Raw genomic sequence first — 20,674 nt, forward strand, 5'->3', positions numbered from 1 at the left:
AAGTGCAGGACACCTAAATGGCATCATGTAATGTTAAATGCAAACAAATACACTAAAGCAGTGTCAGTCCTGATGGTTTGAGCTTTACTCAACAAAGGCCGTAATGGCAACTGCAATATTAGATATTAATTAGTGTTGCTATACAAATGTTCAGAAATGTAATCTGAGGTAATTACAGTGCATATTTGTCGTAGTTGTTGTACAACCAGAGGACCCTGAGGACATGTCCTCTGTATTGTTTCTGGGACTTTGATGCTTTTAGCAGCTATCAAAGGTCAAAAACCTTTCGTTTTTTACCCTCATTCCCGTATTTTCAGACCCAGCATATTTAAATTCCTGGAGCATTTCAACCTCAGTGCAGGGAAATAAAACATTAACACATTATTTTACAGCTTAGTAATTTCCCTGGAAGTCTCCTGGACAGGACAATATATTTTGTTAGTACTTTTAGGCAAAGTGGAGAATATTCTGAGACATTTACTTCAGTTAGTAGAGTTTACGAGCAGTTGATGATATCCTTGTAAGAACTACTTAACTTGAGTAAAGCTTGCGGAAAATATAATTTAACAGCGGCATAGAAAGATTTAATCTAAAGATTGTAAAAGTTTTAAAGGCTTTCTTTTTGCTCTACTTGTAAAATACTACATACAGCGCTGCGTACAGTCCGTGCACATGTTTCTGCTCTGCATGCACAGATGTAATGAAGTCAAAGCAGGTAGTGCTATATTATATTTAATTGTTAACACTCGCTGAGTTTGCGTCTCAGCTAACCTGTAACTCATCGATCCAGTGTGATGCACTCATGAGCAGAAGCTGAAGAAATGAATCATCTTTAACCTCGCACTCACACACCTGATCAATAAGAGGAAAACAGATCTCACAGTTTCGCTCTCTGTGTTTGGAATGATCCCATTCCTTCATTAATTTGACAGAAAGCCTCCGCTCTGAGATCAAAGGTTGTTTCCGGAGCAAAACAGATGTTTGCTTAGAGCTCTGTGGACCATAGGAGGGAAATGCAGCAGGCCCGGGGGGGTTGTGTGCCCTGGATGTGGAATCATCTTTTGTAACTGTGCTGAAATGCCATTCCTCTTCCACTAACTATGAATGCAGCAGACAGCCAGAGGCATGATGCATCCAATAGAATGAAAGAAAGGAGAAAATATACTCTGGAGTAAAGACTGGTGTTAGAAATGAGGATAAATAGGTGTAAGGACAGATGAGATGTGTGGAAAATAGTGCATCTTGACTGTTATTTGCTCTTTCCTGCATGTGTGGATCATATTACGAGTCCTCAGCCATGCCAGCAGCTCTGCGAGGCTGCATGCAGGCACAGCAGGCTTGCTAACAGTGAAAATGCTAACATTTATTTGTTTACCATGTTAACTGTCAGATTTTAGTGTGATAGCATGCTAACATTTGCTACTTGGCACTAAACACATGTGCAGCTGAGGCTGATGGGAAGCATTTTGTGATCTGATGCCACTATCGGCAGGAAATCATTTGTTTGTGTCTTCTAAAACTGTTGCAAATCATGGTTGGAAACAGTAAATCTGTGATTTGACGACGGTATGGGTACGTTTTTATCTGGATTAGGTCAAAACAGTTCTAGGTTAATGGAACCTTTGACCCACTGTTAGCACTAGAGAAGTCAGAGAATCACAGCAGTCAGTAGGATTCATCCTCTGGAGACCATTAGTGTCTTTACTAAATTTCACAGCAATCCATTTAATAGTTGTTGACATGCTTCAGTCTGGATCAAAGTAGTGGATCAACCGCTACCAAGGTGCTTCAACCACCAGTGAACCACCTTTATCTTCAGAACGTTTATGGGAGCCTGGTGACGAGTAGATACTGAGGGAAGCTTCCTGCTTTGTATTTCCTCTGCACTCAGACGTTCATGTGGCCACGAGCACAGGAGACATACTGTAGCACCATTACCTGTTATGGAGGAAACAGGATGCAATGCTCAGGTTTAGAGTGTCACCCTCAGGCCACAGAGTGCTGAGTCAGTCGGCACTGACAAGGTCTCCTTGCCCTGCTTTCACCCTGACAGCTGAATTATTCATTAAAGGAGAGGAAAGCACAGGGGACCCTGCTAATTTCTCAATGGGATTGTTGGCTGTCCTCACAGTAGGCCGTCCAATGAAAAGACAAGCTCCGAGGGTTTGTTTGAAATGATCCGATAGTATTTTGCTCAATATATTTGTGAAATGGACATCGCCCGCTATCCACACAATTAAAAGAGCTCTCAGTGAGTCATTGACTTGTGGCAGAGTGGACGGATCTTGTGTTTCCTGAACTGATATGGCATTATCCGCTTTCAAGGACACTGAACGGTGATGTGTGGGAGTCTGAATCAGACCCTCGCAGATTTATTGAGTGCACTCACACCATCAGATGCATCCAGCAGCAGCTCGAGTTGTTTTAAAGGTTGGGGACTTTGCCAGTTGTCGTCATCAAAGAGAGTGTCTCCATGTTCGTGTCCTTTTCGTCACTGGAAACGAGCCAGTGAGGCATGCAGAGGTTAACTTAGCATATGACATTCTCTCCAGCGCTGAATCCCCATAATGAACTAAATCATGTTAAAGTGAGAGCACGCAGGGAGCGAGGGCACCGGTTTGAACATGACACACTGCTGTTTTTCATCTCCAGATACTCTACTTACAGAGCAGCAGTGCAGGCATGAGAGAGATCAGTCTGTATGAGATAATGAAATAAATCATTAAAGCTTAAAACCCCAACAGGTTATTACAGAACAACCGGCGAGTCCTCTGATACCAATTAAAAGGAAATACAAAATCCAAATGTCACACACAGATACATCGCAAATTAAATGTTTTTTGATCACAGCAAAGTGAATCAAGGTGGCAGTACAACAAAGCAACAGCACGACACACGCTTCTTTTCCATTATCAATGAATTATTTATCGGTTTCTCATATATTTCTGTACATCAAATATGAGCAGACTCAACGCAGAACAGGCCTGAATCGAGTTATGTACAGCGCATCCATCAGAAAGGTTCAATATTTACAAGGTCAGTGGTATCAAAAATCATATTCCCATGAGCTCTTTGGCTATAATGCACGGCGCAGATACATTTCAGCCCGTCAAACTCCCCCAGCAGAGGAGAAGTTTCAGCTTTTACCCTTGAGATAATGGCTTAAAACGCTCAGAAGAAAAGTCTAAATATGTAGTAGGCATATAAAAGTGTGTATCTTCTGCTGTGACCTGTTAACACTTATAAAGTTGTTGTCCATTAATCGCCTTCCTTTTTGTGTTTGGCTTGTTTGTTATTTGTTCTTAGTTTTTCCCCTATGCCTTTAGGGGATGCAGGGAAATGATTGGGGTGGTTGAACGTTGTGTTTCACCTCATTAAAAAAGATCTTCTCAAGCATTATTCATACTTTCTTTGGATCCTACCTTTGACAAACACTTCCAAATAACATAACAGAATTGGTACAATTTGTGGTAATGTTTTATAACACGGCCCGTGCAGAAGAACATATATAAGATACAACAGGGCTGTGATATAAAGCACGGACTGTTCTCCCCTTTTCTGCAGTTTAAGCAGCTTATTGTAATTGTGTAGTACATAAATACTTATTTATGTTTACTGTACTTACATTGGAATCCCAATAGGAGCCACAAGTGTTTTCTTGGTACTTGATTATACTGTAAATCATGGGCTGAGAAAAGTGTTACCCACTTTGTTTTGCCGTTAATAGCTAACTGATGCACTCCTGTTTAACTATTTAAACCTCATCATGTACGGAGCAGTCATTTTCACGCAGGCTTATCTCATCCGACCATGTTGGAAACCTGTTCACATGACGCGTCTGAAGTGCCTGCTGTTGTAGAGATACGATCGCTGTTAAAATATGGAGATAACAGCAGACGTTGTCAGACCGTCTCTCATGGAAGTCGTTCGCAGCGCTGCACTCAGCCGTTCACATGGAAACTGTCAGAAATAGTTGTGTCAAGAAAAAGAGCACTTGAGAGACGAATTCAAAGTTCTGAAGAAGAAAGTGGCGCCTCAGGCCCGGCGATTTTTGTTGTCCTGGATTCCTAATGATGAAAATACAGTTGTTTTTTTTTAACAACAAAGGCAGAATGAAAGATAAATGATTGAAATAAGATTTAAATCTGGGATGTGAAAAAGCTGAATGACCCTCCTCTAGACGATCCCCTCGTCGGCGGAAAAACAAACAAACATAACCCTCAGCCTTCTTTCCCTAATAAATTCCTTTATTCCACTTCTGCATGTTCTGTAGTTCAATAACTGCTGCAAAACAAGTTTCCCTTGAAGAGACACTAAAGTGAAGTGAAAGGAAAATAACGGTATGATTGTCCTTCGAGGTGTGCGAGAGTTATAAGCTACGGATGCTTCTTCGCCTGTCTTGCCTCCTCTCATTGTCACCACGTTTCATGCTGAGCGACGGACAGGCCGAGTGCAGTTTAAAATCCTGAGCTGGGTTTACATGCAGGTGTAGCGCAGACTTTAACTGGATTTGTAGAAAATCGGCCAAAGAAAGTGCGAATGAATGCTCGTTCCATCCACCACCGCTATGGGATTATTAGGAGTTGGTTCATCCAGATTAGCAGCAGGAGGCGTCAAGAAGAGGGTGCAACAAGGTGATGTAACTGAAAGAGCATCAATCGAAGCTCTGACAGTGAGAAAAATGTAGGAAATATGACATTTTGGATTGTTTCACGTACTGTGAGGAAGGACACATCAGATCTGTGTGGAGCGATGAGGAGACGTGTTACAATATGCATGAAATATGTTGATGGCAACACGGCTATGAAGGCTTTCCTTCACGATCATTTGCGCTGTTCCTCTGAATTCCTCTGAAATGAGACACACGCTGGAGTGTTTAACGCCGATGGCATTCAACACCACCATCAAAAGCCTTTTGTAATGTTCTCAGAGAAGATGAACAGCAGCACAATGCAGACTCAGCAGGAAATAAAAATCTGTTGTTACAGTATATTGTGTGAAGACGGCATCTTTTTATGCTTTTCACCTCAGATTTTCTTCACTCCATGTATATGTTTACATCTGGTTATAGGGAGGATAAAGAGCGTGATATGCTTGTTTCATTACAAAGTATACATCTGAGTGCCCCCCCAGCTATCTAATGCTACCTCTGTTTGTACTAATTACACACTGAGCTTCTTGCCACATTTATTTGTCACCTCTTTTCCTTTTGAAGCATCAGTTTCATGGTAACAGAGGGAGCGAGAGAGCTACACCTCTGGGAGCAGAAGGGTCAACAGGCGCAAAACCACAAATCACATACTTTCCGCAGCCTCCCACTCCCGACACGCATGTGCGCACAGATAGATGCCGACCTGCACGCAGGCACATTCGCCCACAGCCACACATCCTCGCAGCAACAGATGGACGGCCTTGAGGCAGAGCCTGAGAGACTTGTGTGAGGGGAGAGCTGCCAATTGATTGCGAAGATCAGGTGTGCGTCTACACAAAGGCACCTCCTGCTCTTTTCAAGTATCGTGGTTATACTAGCCCGAGGACAAATGGAGACACAAAACAACAGTGGCATCTGTGGCAGGTAATGATCCCTTCACCAAAAATCTGGATAACGACATACCTCGACCATTTGTTGCCGTTAAAATCACTGTTGCTCGTTCTGAGCTCCGCGTGTGTCCTCCAGCAACATGTGCCGAGTTACAGCCATAGATCAGCAGTCAGCCAGCGCTGGAGTGGAGCCAGCGAGAGCAGAGCCGGATGAAACGGTGTCAGCTTTTATCTGCTGCTGATCCAACCTGCATCCATAAATTAGGCTGCACACACTGCAGAAGGTCAGAGGTGGATTAGAGCACGCTGCACCAACTAATGAGCATATTACTGCTGCTCTCAGTGGCTTAGGCACTTTTTCTGAGCTGAAACACTTCAGACCAAACACTTTTCATACTGTTCGTCATTCGTCCTGCCGGATTATTGACACTGTGAGCAAACTGGGAAGGTGTGTGTCAGTGAGAAGAGTTTTAAACACTAGTTCTGTCGCAGCTCGGTTACTGTTTGTGATCTGGTCCGGTGCTTCATTAAAAGAGATAAATTAATTACAAGCAGCTCAAAATAAAGCGTCACATTGGCTCACTTTCATCCAGAGATCCACCTGTGACTAAATGTCTGTAAAAAGATCATTGAGGTATTATATGAAAGGTATTTCTCTCAGTTTGCTCAACGGTTATTGAACATGATGCGCAACAAAAGAAGGTTCATGATACCTAAAGCTAATGAGTAATGAGTATGATCCCGCTTATTTTATGAGCGTTAAACTTGTGAATGTGTAGGATGGATATAATTTAAGAATCAGACAATGGTTTGTGTTTACTAAGAATTAGGATTTACTGGTATGAGTGAAGAAAAAATGAAGTTTTCCATGAATTGTTGAGGAATTGTGATTGATTTATTATGTTGTTTGCCTCAGTGTCACAGTTCTGAGGCTCTTCTGTACTTTTGGTTGTTAATTCAGTGAGATGAGCTGCTTTGTTTGTTGTGTTTTTTGTTGTGGCTGTAGTGTGTGTATGAGTGTATGTGTGGTGGACCGCAGGAAGAGTAGCCAATGCTAATGCTGATGCTAATGGGGATCTAAGAAAGACTGATGGAAAGGCCGTCCCTTACTCAACACACTAAACTCATGTCAAAAGTAAATAAATGTGCCATTAAGTTAATCACAAATATCAAAATAACATGTTCCTTTATCATTACCTAAAGCAGCTTTAATCGATATTTTCATACTAATCAATATTAAACTGATATTTGTGTGACACTGCGCATGAAGCGATGAACCTATGCAGAACTGTCACCTGCAGCTCCCATCGTAGTGATGCTGTTTCGGTCCACTCTCGTAGTGTTGTTTTCGGCTGCAGCAGGTGACTGTTTTCAGGTGAAAAGCTCTAAAAAGCCACTGTACACTACCTGCTCAGCATCAAACAGCTGACTGATACAGGTAGAGACTAGCTGTGGAACATAATGGAGCGTTTAGCAGCTAAGGAGACATATATTTCCCTCAGGAGTTGGTAGAGACCAAACATTGAGCTAAAAGAGGGTCAAAAATGGACTTACATGAGCCAGGTGGATACAAACATGACTCCAAATGAATGATGACGTTGTTCTGTAGCTGCTGGGTGTGTAAATAAGCAATTGTTTGCTAACAAGTTCATGGTATTGGTGTAAAAGGTGATATTTCAGGGTTGTGTTCACAACTCGTTTCTGTGACCAAAAAAATCAGTCAAGACAGTCAGATATTTATGGAAGTGTGTCAAAGACGGAGACGTCCATCCAGTGACCCAGTAATAAAGTTAAATGTCCTCTACAGCCGCCTGAATCAACTCCTGCCACACAAACACATGAGAGCAGTGTGTCGCTGGTCTTTAGTGCCTCTATGAACCACTAATGTGAAGCAACAGGAAACAGGAAAATTAAATTCTCAATATGAGAAATTCATGGAATTAAAGGACATTTAGGAATGTAAATTCCCTCCAACACCTCCGCACTCACTGGAGATCCAGCGTCCAAACGCTCCTGCGTATCCGGTCACACCGTCACCTGCTGCGTGAAGGCAACTACTCGTCTGAGAACAGACAAAAACACACAGTGGTGACATGCGCCGTCGCTCGACTGACGTGTTGAAGCACAACCTCCACCTGGCTGTGAGCGATCCCGTGTCATGTTTCCCCACAATGCCACTGTGGCGCGGTTCAGACGAGCACCCCGCCACCTCCGGATTCAAACATCAACCAACAGGGTCTCCCCTTGATCCCCTCTTCTCTGCTCTTGCTTTAGTAAACACGATAATAGCAGTGCTGTGTTCGTGCGGGCTGCATGTTAACACTGTGGCTGTCAAAGGCCATCATGCCCCTTCAAAGGATGATGGCTCTCTAAAGTGGGCTCTCTCGGTGGCAGCCATTTTCCACTTGACTGGCCCCACACACGAGGGGGACTGGTAGCCCCTAGCAGCTGGGCTGGGCTGGCCACTGGGGGTGGGGAGAAGGAGATGAATGGGCTGGATATAAGGGGAGGGGGCTAATAGCAAGAAGGGACGGGCGTCTAAATGCATGAAGAGGTGTGTTTGGTATTTTGTCCTGAAATACGCCCTTTACTTTACCCTCCAAAACACTTCCCATAATGCAGTTACTGCTCAGGTGTGTTTACACATTTAGGTCGATGCTCGTTCTTACTTTTCATCAAATGCCCGACTTTCCATCTCCACTCGCTGGAATTAGCGTAAAAGCATCATTTTGTGCATCAGCTGAAACATTTTGCTGCTGGCAGAAAACCTGGCAGAATCTCTTGTGCTCCTTGATGAGAAACAGACCGCCAATATCTCATCAGGAACTGGGAACAAAAGCCCGTCGAGATGTTACGATACGAATGATAATTCAGCGAGCGTCTGTTTGCTCGGCCATGCGGGCTTTGTGTCAACACTCCGGGTCCAGCCAGGTCTCACTCGGGACCCGGGGAGCAGGATGCATTTTCATAAATCATTTCTTGACACCACATCAAGGTTATGTGGTTGGCAGTCTGCGGCCCGTAAATTGCCTTTGCATTGACAATGCAAAGGAGCTCCGCAGGGATTTAAGTAGTTCAGTAGCTATTTATGGCAGGAAAATTAGGATGACCTTTTCCCAAACTGTGATAATGGTGCCTTCAATATAAACTAATTCACTGAAGCAAAATGTCTCATCACATGCTGGAAATTTAAACCAGTTGTGTAGAAGCTACATGCACACAGATAAGATAGCTTTTGTTACCCATCCATGCTGCACTGGTTGTGTACTACCCACAGACTGGAGGTAATAATTAGCTCACTACAGCAGGGTAACAAGTTAGCACCCCCGTCCTGCTGTGCGGCTCTGTAATTGGTTCCCTCATGTGGCACAGTCGGGCCCCAGAACAAAGGGTTCCCAGAGGGGGAATCTATGCTGACCCATGCTGAACCCCTCACAACAATGACAGGCAGGAAGCATTTACATATGCTGACAGACTTGTCTCTTCCTAGGGTGGAGTGCTAGGCACTTCATTAAAGCAACATCAATACCTGCTGATAGAAAACGAGGAGTGGGCCCATGTGCATCGCTGTCTGCTCCGAGACACCATAGTGAAATGACATAGGGCTGTCACATCCAATTTCAAATAAATGGACAGCATTTATTAAATGGGCTGTGTGTGGAAATTGATGGGAGAGATGCTGTCTGAGCCATGCCTGTCTGTGAATCGTCTGCATGCATCAGCAATCGGTTTACCCACAAGCTGTTCACCTGAACATCAGCTGCCAAAGTCTGTTGTCCCGTGGGCTCACATGAGCAGATTTCCACTCTCTGAGCTTTGTTTTGTTATTTTTGTCAAAGAGAAAAAACCCCTTCCTTCCCTCCTCTTGTGTGGTTGTTGTGTCGAATGTTAGCGCACCGCTGGGTGAACCTCTTGTTCGAGAAGATCGAGTAAAGTCAGATGCAGGTGACACATCTGTCGATTCAGCAGGAGTGCAGGTGGGTTCACTCATTCATTGCATCATGGCGCTGTGAATTCATTCTCTTATCCAGTTAAAGGAAGGGTAAAGCCTCCTTCCATTTGACACGCTGCTCATTTAGCTGAGAGGCACAGTGGTTGGCTGGAGGGAGGGGAGCTGTGGTGGTGGTGGTAGAGGTGGGGGGGGGGGGCCCTCTTTGGGAGGTGTCGTCCTGAGCAGATGGACCTCTCAGTGGCGTAGTAAGTGGAGTCTTCACATGGCAGAGGAGACTGCAGGATCTCACAGGACCGGGACACAGCATCCAGGTGGCCACGGCCCCTCCTGACCAGCTGGAGGAGCGATGGGACCATCTGACGCTCGCAGGAAAATGATACACTTTCCTCTGCTGCTTTGTTTTGTCTCGACACAAAAGCCCCGAGCCAATCAAGGAATTTAGCTAATGAAGCTTAGAGAAAATCCCTTTGATTACATGTAAATACTCAAGGTCATGTTAACAACGGGTGAGCGGCATTCACACGCAGCCTTCAGGTGAACACTCGTGGTTTACGGCCACGCTCGAGACAAAAACAGTGAATCTGATGCATTGTTTGAGGCGATTAACATTTCATTCAAACCCATCCTGCACCAACAACCGACTGCAGTGATGTCTGTACAGCGCTGCAATGTAGATTCAACAAATCCAAGTGAGAAAGTCCCATCTGTGCTTCTCCTCCACTGATCCTGGGCCCTGGAGGCTACACAGGGCTAATTGTAGCCCCATTTTCCCTTCCTTATCTTTTTGTTTTTACTCAGTGCCGGGGTCAGGGAAGCTCCCAAGTGACCAGCGGCAGGAGCAACAGCCATCGGCCCCCGCTGAGCATCAGTAATTAGAGCCCTCCTCCTCCTCCTCCTCCTCGTCCTCCTCCAGGCCGGGGAACCTCTCGCTCTCCTTCTGAAGGGCAAGGGGGCAAAGAGGAGGAACAGCTGCTGATGGGAAACCACTCTGCGGTTCCCATGGATGACCAGCGTCCCTCCGTCCTCCTCAGAGGATGTGCAGCAGCATCTTTGATAAGGATGATGGGGGCTTGGACCAGACATATTATGGGATTATTGTCTGTCTGGTTTCTCATGGCTGTTTATCTCGCCTCTTCTCTCTTTTTGTTTTTTATCATCATTTCCATAACTTTCTCAGTTTGTAGCCTTTTGTGGGGGGGGGGGGACCAATATACAACTAATATGCACTTTAAGTATCATAAGTAAAAGTACATTGCAGAAAAATGTCATCTGTTGTTTTCATTTTTTTTAATGTTCTCTAATCTTTGATTTTTGCTGATTTATTTGGTCATTTTACCTCTTTGGGACTCAAACATTGGAATCGTGTGAGAAGTTTAGAAGTGAAACCACTGAAATGGCAAAGGGCCCAAACCAGGCAGCTTTTAAAGGGGTCACAAGCCAAATGTTTGGGAATCACTGCAACTAATCTGAGCAATGTGTCATATTTTATAAACTCACAGTCTGGTTTTGATGTCAAATGTTAATCTGTCGAGTAACTAGTAACTATATGTGTCCAATAAATCTTGTGTGAAATAGTGTAAACTAAAATGGAAATACTAAAGCACAGGTACCTCAAAATTGTACTTAAGTACAGATCTTGAGTAAATCTATGTACTTGTACCACTTGGTACAACTAAATGTGCAATAAAAGAAAATAGAACGATGAGTTCAACATGAATTGAACTACGTAAGCTTCACAGACTTGAGTGTGACTTATGTTGTCCCTCAGTGTTTATCGGACACAGCTGTATCTCTGGACTCACTGTTCCTGAGCTGGAGCTGGTGGTGTGATACTATGTGTGGTTGTGTGTGTCACGACCGTCTCTGTCATATTCATAGCAATAAAATGCCTCAACAACCTCTTTTTATTAGCTTTTCATTTTATTCATGCGTGTTTACATTTAAACGGAAACATCTCATATAACAGGTGTAGAAATGTCAGTGTTAAATCGTTGGCATGTGTGTGCAAAATCATTTTTATCTCCTTTATTTTCCTTTATTTTTTCATGTACACAGTATAGATGTGTGTGATTTGTGGCCACTTATCACTAGGTGCCCACAGACTGCAGGCACCTAGTGATAGCTTTTAATATAGAGAAGTGTGCTTGCGCCATCTAGTGGGCAGAAACAGGCTGACAGCTTCTTGCAATTCAGAAACGATGAGAATCAAAAAAGGAGCTGCATCTCAGTGTTAAACTTCTCACCACTGAAGTGTGTTTAAGGACTTTGACACGAAACGTTGACAAAGCAAAGTGCAGACATGGATTAAAAATCACAAAAATAAATGCAAAAACATCAACATTTTAACAAAAGGCTGAAGGATGGCAGATTGTCTGATTCTCAAAGGAGTTATTCTGTGTGAAATATGCTGAGAGTTAGAGGACTTTCGCCACTCTCATGTCTGTGGGCTAAATATGAAGCTAGCTGCCGGTTAGCTTAGCTTAGCATAAAGACTGGAAATGAGGAAACCATTAGCCTTGATCTGTCCAAAGTAAAAAGTCTGCTTACCAACACTTTTAAAGCTCGCCAGTTACCTTTTTTTAATCTAGTTTGTTCAATCCATACAAAAAAACTAGAAGCACTAAGCCAACTTTTCCCCCTGTTTCCAGTCTTTATGCTAAGCTAAGCTACCTCTAGATCCATACTTAACACACAGGTATGAGTCTGGTATTTAACTTTTCATCTAACTCTCAGCAAGAAAACTGTATAAGTGCATTTCCCAAAGTGTTGTTGTTGTGTCTCCAGCGTCCTCAGATCAGCTGTCAAAGTGGACATATTGTGTTGCAGATGTCTCCTGACTGAAACAGATGGTAGACGTTAATCAGCGGGAACATGGTGACCGAGCCGATCATAGAGCCCAGCTGCCCTACAGCTCCGTACCAGACCAGGGCACTGTGGTCCCGGTCTCTCAGGATGATGCCCAACATGACTTTGACATAAGTCAGTGTCCCGGTGAAGAACAGCCATGAGAGCACCTGGTGAGGACCAAAGAGCAGAGTTCACCTGAATGATGAGCTGGGAAATTCAACTAAGTACGTTTATAAAAGCACAAAACTGAGGTACTTTCGGAATATTTTCCCTTCACGCTACTCTGTACACGTCAAAGGGAAATATTGCACTTTGTACTCCACTAGTTCCACTGACTGCTTTAGTTTTTAGTTCTTTACTAATGTTGACGTGATACCAGTATTTTAAACTTTGTACATCTGCTTTTTTTACAGCTTCAGTCTTTTCGATGCGGTCGAGTGTATGATTAACGGACATGATGTCATTTCATTTTGTATCAAAACGGTATCGAAGTATCAATTTAGAACCTTCATTTTTACACACAAAACATGCTTTTCCTTATAACCACTTTAACGTATTTTTAAAACCTTTTGGGTTTGGTTGGTTGCTGTTGCTCGGATGTTTTGGACTCTGGGTAATTGTGACGACATTTCCTCACATTAATCCATAATGAAAATAGAAAGAAAGAAATTATCTCATGATATAATAATAATACTGTAAGGCGTTTTTCCTGCACTGACTGCTTTTACTTTTAATACTTTTTGTATATTTTCCTGACTGTACTAGTAGTAACATGTTCCAATGCAGGACTTTTACTAGTATTTTAACAGTGTGGTATTCATACTTTTACTGTAGTAAAGGATCTGAATACTTCCTCCACCACTGGAAATGTTTAGCATCATTTGTGTGCAGAAAAACTAATCAGGATTTCACACCTGGTCATGTTCAAATGTTGATACTCGGCTACACAAAAACAACCCACACACGTTACCTCCTCGTCAATTGAGCGAGTTGTTCAATGCTTTTGTAAAGGTGGTGTTGAACTTTGCCACATGCATTTCCCTCATAAGCTGAGCTGCTGAGAAATGTTTTTAGTGTCTTTCTGTCTCTCAACATGTTTGTGTTTCACTCACAATGATAACCTCTCCCGCCACAGAGTCTTGAAGCAAAGGACATGGACTGAGAGCGGCCATAGCCATGTTATAACTGCCAAATCCCGTCCCCAGCGCCATCAGCACGCCGAGGAAGACCAGCGACCTGAAAACAAAAGAGGTTTGTTACCAGCGGCAGCTCCTTTATTTCTAAGAATCCGCTGAGATGGCGGAGAATGAGTTTGATTATTATCTCACACAACTGTGTGCCAAAGCAATTTACACCGCGAGTCCAAGAAAGGTAGAGTGCTGTATTCTGTAATAAAACAGAGTGTGATAGCTTGCTCAACATTTCTGGCATATTATCAATTGGAAACAGTGCAAAGACTATATATTTAATGTTTGACCTCATCACCTTCATTGATTTTTGTAAATATCTGCTTATTCTGAATTTGATGCAACAGCACATTTCAAACACGTTGGGACAGGAGCAACTAAAAACTGAGAAAGATGTGGAACGCTCCAAAAACATCTGTTTGGATCATTCCACAGGTAAACAGGTTGATTGGTAACAGGTGAGAGTATCATGATTGGGTATGAAAGGGGCATCCTGGAAATGCTCAGTCGATCACAAGTGAGGATGGAGCGAGGTTCACCACTTTGTGAACACATGACTGGATGAAGGATGCTACTGCATCAGCAACACTTTGTAAAAGTTGAGGTTAATATGAGACTTCATCACATTTGACAGTCTGAATGAGTCCAGTAAAGTACAGATCCTCCAAAGTTACACTGTCCTCTCAGTGTGATGGTCTCTCTTCTTGTTTCTCTGGATTGTGCTTCTTTCCTGTGCTGCAGTGGAGGAGCAGGAACACAAACCTTATATAGAGAACCATGACATCACTTCCTGTCTAACCTCTGTTCCACTAGCTTCTGTAACACAATCTCTCATTCAGCATTTCTTTCATCGGTCTTCCCGAAAAGACTGAAACATTTTAAGACAGATCAGCCCCCACTGGAGCACTGACTGTTAGAGACTGAACCAGAAGGTTTTCAACAAAGTTAAAAAAGGATTACTTTGTGAGCACAGAAAAAAACTAGAGCTGCCATGAAAATTTAGTACATACTTAAGCTCAACACTTCATATCCATAAAATTCACCACAGCTCTCTTTAAAGTTATCTCTGCTGGCTGAGAACTTCTCCTGTGGCAGTTTGGGGCTTATGGGTGGTGGTGTGAGTTAAACGCCACTAAAAACCAGAAATAGAAATACAGACAACAATATTAGATTGTTCATCGTGTACTTTCAAATGTCAGTGGGGTTTTGGAGGAGGTTCTTAGTCCTGGAACAGAACCAAGATGTTCAGTTTCAGATCCACCAATCAGCCACAACATTAAAACCACCTGCTTAATATTGTGTAGGCCGTCTGTGTGCAGCCAAAGCAGCTCTGACCTGTCGAGGCATGGACGCAGGACCTCTGGGGGTGTCCTGTGGTGTCTGGCGGCGGATCCTTTGAGTCCTGTGGGTTGCGAGGTGGGGCCCTAATAGATCGGACTTGTTCTTGCACGTCCCATGAATGCTTGATTGGATTAAGATCTGGTGAATTTGGAGGCCAGGCCGACACCGCGAGCTCTTTGTTGTGCTCTTTGAGCTGCTCCCGAGCAGTTTTTTGTGTGTGCGGTAGGAGGCGCCGTCCTGCTGGAGGAGGCCACTGCGATCAGGAGCTGCTTTTACCATGACGGGTAGCAATGTTTCGTTGTGTAACATCCACATGAATGCCCGGACCCACTGACTTCACCTGTCAGGGGTCTTAATGTCGTGGCTGATCGTGTGTGTTTTTGCACAGAACGATTAAAGCAAGTAAAACCTGTTTCAAACACCTGACTATTGTCTTAGGACAGATCTTACACTGAAAAATCAAAATCTACACAACTAGATATTTACCTGTTTTGGAAGAATATTGCAATGATGCAAGCCAGTGGGTTGGACATTGACGACAGGGAGGCAGAGAGGTGATAGGCCAGGCTCCCGTAGGGCATACAGGAGTACGTCTGCACCGAGGGCAGCAGGCCGTTGGTTGCACAGTTAGCAAACAACACCATAAAGTAGATGAAGGTCAGCTGGTACACGGAGTGCTCGGGGGCTGCCAGCGGAAGCTTGCTCTGGGCTGCCCCGTTGCCCTGGCATTTCCCATCCTCTCCATCAGTGTCTACTCCAGGGTTATCCAGGCCGGAGCTGACAGATGCCACAGCGTCTGGCACGAGGTTTTCGATGGACCACTCATACGTGCGAGGGAGCCTGTCCAGTGCCGCAAAAGCAGCCAGGCTTATGCACATCATGACTGCCAGGAGAAAGAAAAACACCTCGATGGAAAAGTTGGGAGGAAAATAAACTGTCTGCAGTGACCCGCCTGTGTGGTTTCCTGCAGTGACTGAGGAGTTGGAGGGGACACAGTCGGACATGCCCACACCTTGTGCCAGAGCGATCACAGCAGGAATGAAACCACTTAGTCCTTCTCCAATAAAGTATGTGGTGACGTATTTCGCTGGAAGCCGCATCATGAAGGGCATGAAGGTAACTGAGGAGGTGCAGTCCACCAAAGAGAGGAAGAAGGTGATGATGAAGAAGGCAGTGCTGCGCCGTGCCCCGGCCACAATCGTCGTCTGGTCCCAGAAGAGGGCGAGCAGGATGCAGGCGACGACGCCAACGCAGAGGATAACGTAATTAACAACACGCTCTTTAAGACAACCCGGGCACAGTTTGTGCATGACGGTGAACAGCAGGGGTCCCAGGTTGGCCAGCTGGATGATGACGGTCAGGTAGGAGGGGAGCTCCCAGCCCTCTGGCAGAGTGTTGACGATGAGCGGCAGTTCCACCCACAGGCCGTTCACCGCCACCCAAGAGCCCAGGCCAAAGGCACAGGCCAGTATGTGGATCAGCAGAGCCATGTCAGATCAGCCTGAAGAGAATCTGAAGAAGAAGAGGGCGTCTCCCCAAATGGTTCCACCTCTGCTGTGTGTCAAACCTTCAACGACAAGTCAGGAGCATTAAACTTAGCCATTTCAAGTTGTTCCAAAATAAGGCGTTCTAACATTTTAAATGTTATATTTTGTGAAATATCTCATAGAAATTGAAGAGTTTTTTTCGTGAAACATTGCTGTGATTCCTCGTGCATATGTGATCAGCTAATCAGTCAGATGGTTTAACTGAACCAAAATTGTCTTAATGATGAACACATGATGATGAAAAGTGAATTGTGGTCTGTTGACTCAATAATTCCTCCATCATAGATCACATGAATCACACAGTCGGTCACTAAAACTCGTGCTCAGAGCCAGTGTTGAGGAAGAACTGGGATCCTTTTTAAAGCACCAATACAACAGTCAGAAATTCATTCTATTCTGGGTTCTTTTGCGTCATTAACAAGCAAGAAAATAGCCAAAATAGACATTTAGGGATTTATTTTGGCTCAGATTTTGGTTCTGTACATTTATCCAAATCACAAAAAATAATTGTTAAATAAAGTTTAACAGTGATATTTATTAGTTTACATCAGTGTTTTTAAATTCCGGTCCTCGGGGACCCCTGCCCTGCTTGTTTTAGATGTTTCCCTCCTCCACCACACCTGATTCAAATGATCAGCTCGTCTTCAAGCTCTGCGGTGGCCTGATAATGAGCTTTGAATCAGGTGTGTTGGAGCAGGAACCATCTAAAACATGCAGGGCAGGGGTCCCCGAGGACTGGAATTTAGAAACACTGGTTCACATCGATTGTAGTGTCTCCCCTAAAGTTAAAGCATGGATTATTGGCAAAATATACTTTAAAAAATTAAAAGTAAATTACTTATTATGTAGAAATGTGAAGTATAAAGGAGCATAAAATGCAGCTAAAAATATTACTTTGGAGGATGCAGTTGTGCTGCTGCTGCTGCTCAGAGCTGATTCCTTCAGACAACACTGTGGGCAAAGAAAGCCCCCAGGCTGTCGGCAGAGGCTTTGAATCAGAAGTGAGAGGAGGCCATCTGAGTTTATTCGTCACTATCAGCCAACAGCTTCATGTGCATTAATGTAACAAAGCAAGTCAAGGACAAGCGTCAGTCATTTCCTTTCACACACACAGTATGCCGCTCATCTTTCCAGCAGCTGATGCAATTTCCACATCCCTTTCACACCTTTTGGAGGAATCCAACAAACCATATGGGCCTCCTTTGCTCCTTTTGGCACGCTTGTAGCTTTCAGGAAATGACTTGTGTAAACGCTCACATGATGCATCCACGTTGGTTCGAGAAAGGCTTCTGAGGGAAAACAGTATCCCGCCTTTAAATCACACAAGCTGACTGAAAGAAAGCATGGCCTGAGTGCAGATTGTTACGTTCTAGATCACCAGGACATACAGTTTTTACCAGACACTCACAGCTAATCCCACAAGCATGTAAACTACCTTTAAGGCATGGAAATGTACTCACAAGTTTGTTCAGTCCCAGGAGGCGTTGAATACGACTCACTGTCATCTTATATAGAGGTTAGTGACAGCTCTCCTCTGGCTGCGCATACATATACACACTGATGGGAACCACGTGGCTTCTGGGTAGGTCAGAGTCCACTGGAGGCATAGATCAGCCCCACTGGATAACAAAGGACAGTGTCTATATCCACTGGGCTGCCTTTACTACATTCATGTCTTTATGAGGGTATTAAGTCAATGCTTAAACACTTCAAGGTACCCTTGACATTTTTACCATATTTGCCTGCTCAAGCACAAAAACATTTCCTGCACTAGTCGGTTTCGAGTGTCCAGGTGTGTACCGCCCCCTGCTGGCCTCAGGTGTCAGCTGCAGTGTGTGATCAGGCACCAAGGTGGAGGTTCAGCAGTAAGGAAGGAGGAGGGTTAGCTGCAAAAAGGTTCCTGGGATGTACCCACTTCTTCTTTACGATGCAGTGATAAGAGCCCACAACATCTGCCTCTTGTCTAGTGGTGATCTTGTGTTCTTTGTGTTCGTTATCTGGTCAGGCAGCATGTTTTAACGTCTCCATGTTCTTATGTTTGTCTCACACCGACCACAAGTTCTCAGTTCCTCTTTTGACTTGAATGTTGCTTGAAGCGTTTACATAAACTTTCTTCCCCGTCTCTATTTTTTTTTTTTTCACACAGCCAAACTCGTTTTCTTGCCTGTGGACTCGAGATTAGATAAACCTCAAATAAGACTCAACCTCTTCCCTTTCCTGTAGACTTAGCCTAACACACCTATCCAAGACATACCCAAAGGCAACTGAAAGCTGGTCTTGAACCATTTGGAGTCTAGGCATGGTTTGGAAATCTAACACTCTTACATTTTATCCCCAACAGTCGGAATCATTTGGCATTGAGTAATAAAAGTTGAAGCACACTGATGTAGAAGGTGTTTATTTCCACCTGAATTATTTATTGCTCGCAGTTGACTCTGGACCTGATTAGCTGGATGAAAATGAATATTTTACATATGCTTTTCTGCTTTATGTCTGGATGAATATCTGTATTTATATTAAAACATCTATATTTAGGCCATCTATATTAAAATTTTGTAAACACACTTAAATTTAGGCCATATATATATATCTTTATATTGAGGGCATTCTGTGTAAGATCCCTATTTACACTGAATTCCTTGATTTGGCAGTAAGTTACCCACTGAAGCAGCGCATCCTCGTTTTCAGAATTTCATTGGCTGTACAAAACGCCAGCCATCTGCACAATCACTTGTGATTGGCTCGATATGTACACAGAAGAAGAGGATTCAATGTGGACTCATCAGATGTGTCTGCAGGTGCTCTTTATGCAATGGCAGCACACATCAGTGACATTCAGTATTGCAATAACATAATTAAGATTATATCTTAAACCTTATCTAAAGCTGATGATGTCATGCATTATAAACAGCAGGTATAAAGCAATAAAACAATTTAAAAGTCCAGACCATGTATAATCTTGTGATAAAGACAAATATTGACATTGAACTCATTGAACTCTCAACTCAGCAAACTGTGAACTTTGAACTTTGGGTGCTAATGGAAATGTACCAGTTTCTTATCTAGGATTTTAGGTGTTAATTTGTACAAAGGCTGCCAAGGTTTTAGAGCCATTAGCCTGCAGTAATCAGCGTGGGAAATGACCACAGAATGTTCACCTCTGCCGGCGCCTCGTTTCAAATGACATTTTACCGATTTAATTTGAACGTTACAACGTTACTTTTTCACCTGAATCTTGAAAGAAATTGATGAAAAACATGCAGAGCATTATATGAACAAGCAACTCGAGTCAAACTGCTGCCATGTACATAAATTACACTGTCATCCACATTCGTTTGGATGTTGTTGTCTGGACATATTGACAGCAAATCCTTCATCAATAATGTAAATAGCAGTGGGCCCAGGATAGATCCTTGCTGCAGCTACATCCCCTGTGAGTAAATTTAGCTAATGAATAAAAATGGAGGGCACCAGTGAGCAAAGTGCAGACCAGATAATGAAGACACCGAAGCAACCAAGAGCCGGTGTGGCACAATGAGTTTGCCATCTGTCTAAAACTGACTAAAACCTTTTAGAAACTAGGTTAACTTCCAGGCCAAACTTATGCCTAAACTGAGACATGATCAGGACATTGATATGTCATGGGTACTGTATTATGATCTCATCAAATTTAAAACACTCACCACTGGAGGCCTCACAACAGTTACAACTGAAGATTTTAAAAGATGGTCAACAATATTTAAGACAATGAAATAAAAAATACAGTTTCCATGTTCTAATCCCATGCAGATAGTTATATGCTAAATATATTTCCATTTTTTTGTATTTTTATAGCAAAACATTTTTTCTTCCTGAAGTCAGGATATTGAACACTTAAGTGTATTATGTAGATGTAAGATGTCTGTGCATAAAGTGTTTTACCAACAAGCAGTAAGAGCTGAACTGGGAGCAAAATCTTGATGGAACAGTTCAGCACTTTGGGAAATATGCTTATTCAATTTCCTGCTGCGAGTTACGACAGGAACTAACTCAAAGAACAATTTCTTGACTGAGTTAGTCACCATGTGCAGATTAAACAAGATCCAACGGGCTCATTTAACAGCTTCAGATTTATTTTCAGTCTTAATGCTAAGCTAGGATTGCAAAGGCACAAGTCTTCTCACTGAACTCAAAGCTCATCTCCCAAAATGTTGAACTGTGCCTTTAAGTGGTCTCTAAGAGAGCTTGTATCACGTTTCTGCTCCTAAACGGAGAGCAGA

The 20,674-nt window shown here is 43.3% G+C and overlaps 1 protein-coding gene across 1 annotated transcript; it reads right to left on the reverse strand.

Moving 5' to 3' along the window:
- Window positions 1-11,402: 11,402 nt before the first annotated feature.
- On the reverse strand, window positions 11,403-17,972 carry slc52a3-1 (solute carrier family 52 member 3-1). The gene is made up of 4 exons (XM_070968017.1): window positions 17,876-17,972; window positions 15,355-16,435; window positions 13,453-13,576; window positions 11,403-12,507 (listed from the first exon to the last, which is right to left on the reverse strand). The coding sequence occupies exons 2-4, from the start codon at window positions 16,356-16,358 to the stop codon at window positions 12,295-12,297; spliced, it is 1,341 nt and encodes a 446-aa protein (XP_070824118.1). The 5' UTR covers window positions 16,359-16,435; window positions 17,876-17,972; the 3' UTR covers window positions 11,403-12,294.
- Window positions 17,973-20,674: the final 2,702 nt, after the last annotated feature.

This window comes from Chaetodon trifascialis, chromosome 8 (genome assembly GCF_039877785.1).
Source record: "Chaetodon trifascialis isolate fChaTrf1 chromosome 8, fChaTrf1.hap1, whole genome shotgun sequence".
In the NCBI taxonomy this organism is placed as follows: Eukaryota; Metazoa; Chordata; class Actinopteri; order Chaetodontiformes; family Chaetodontidae; genus Chaetodon; species Chaetodon trifascialis.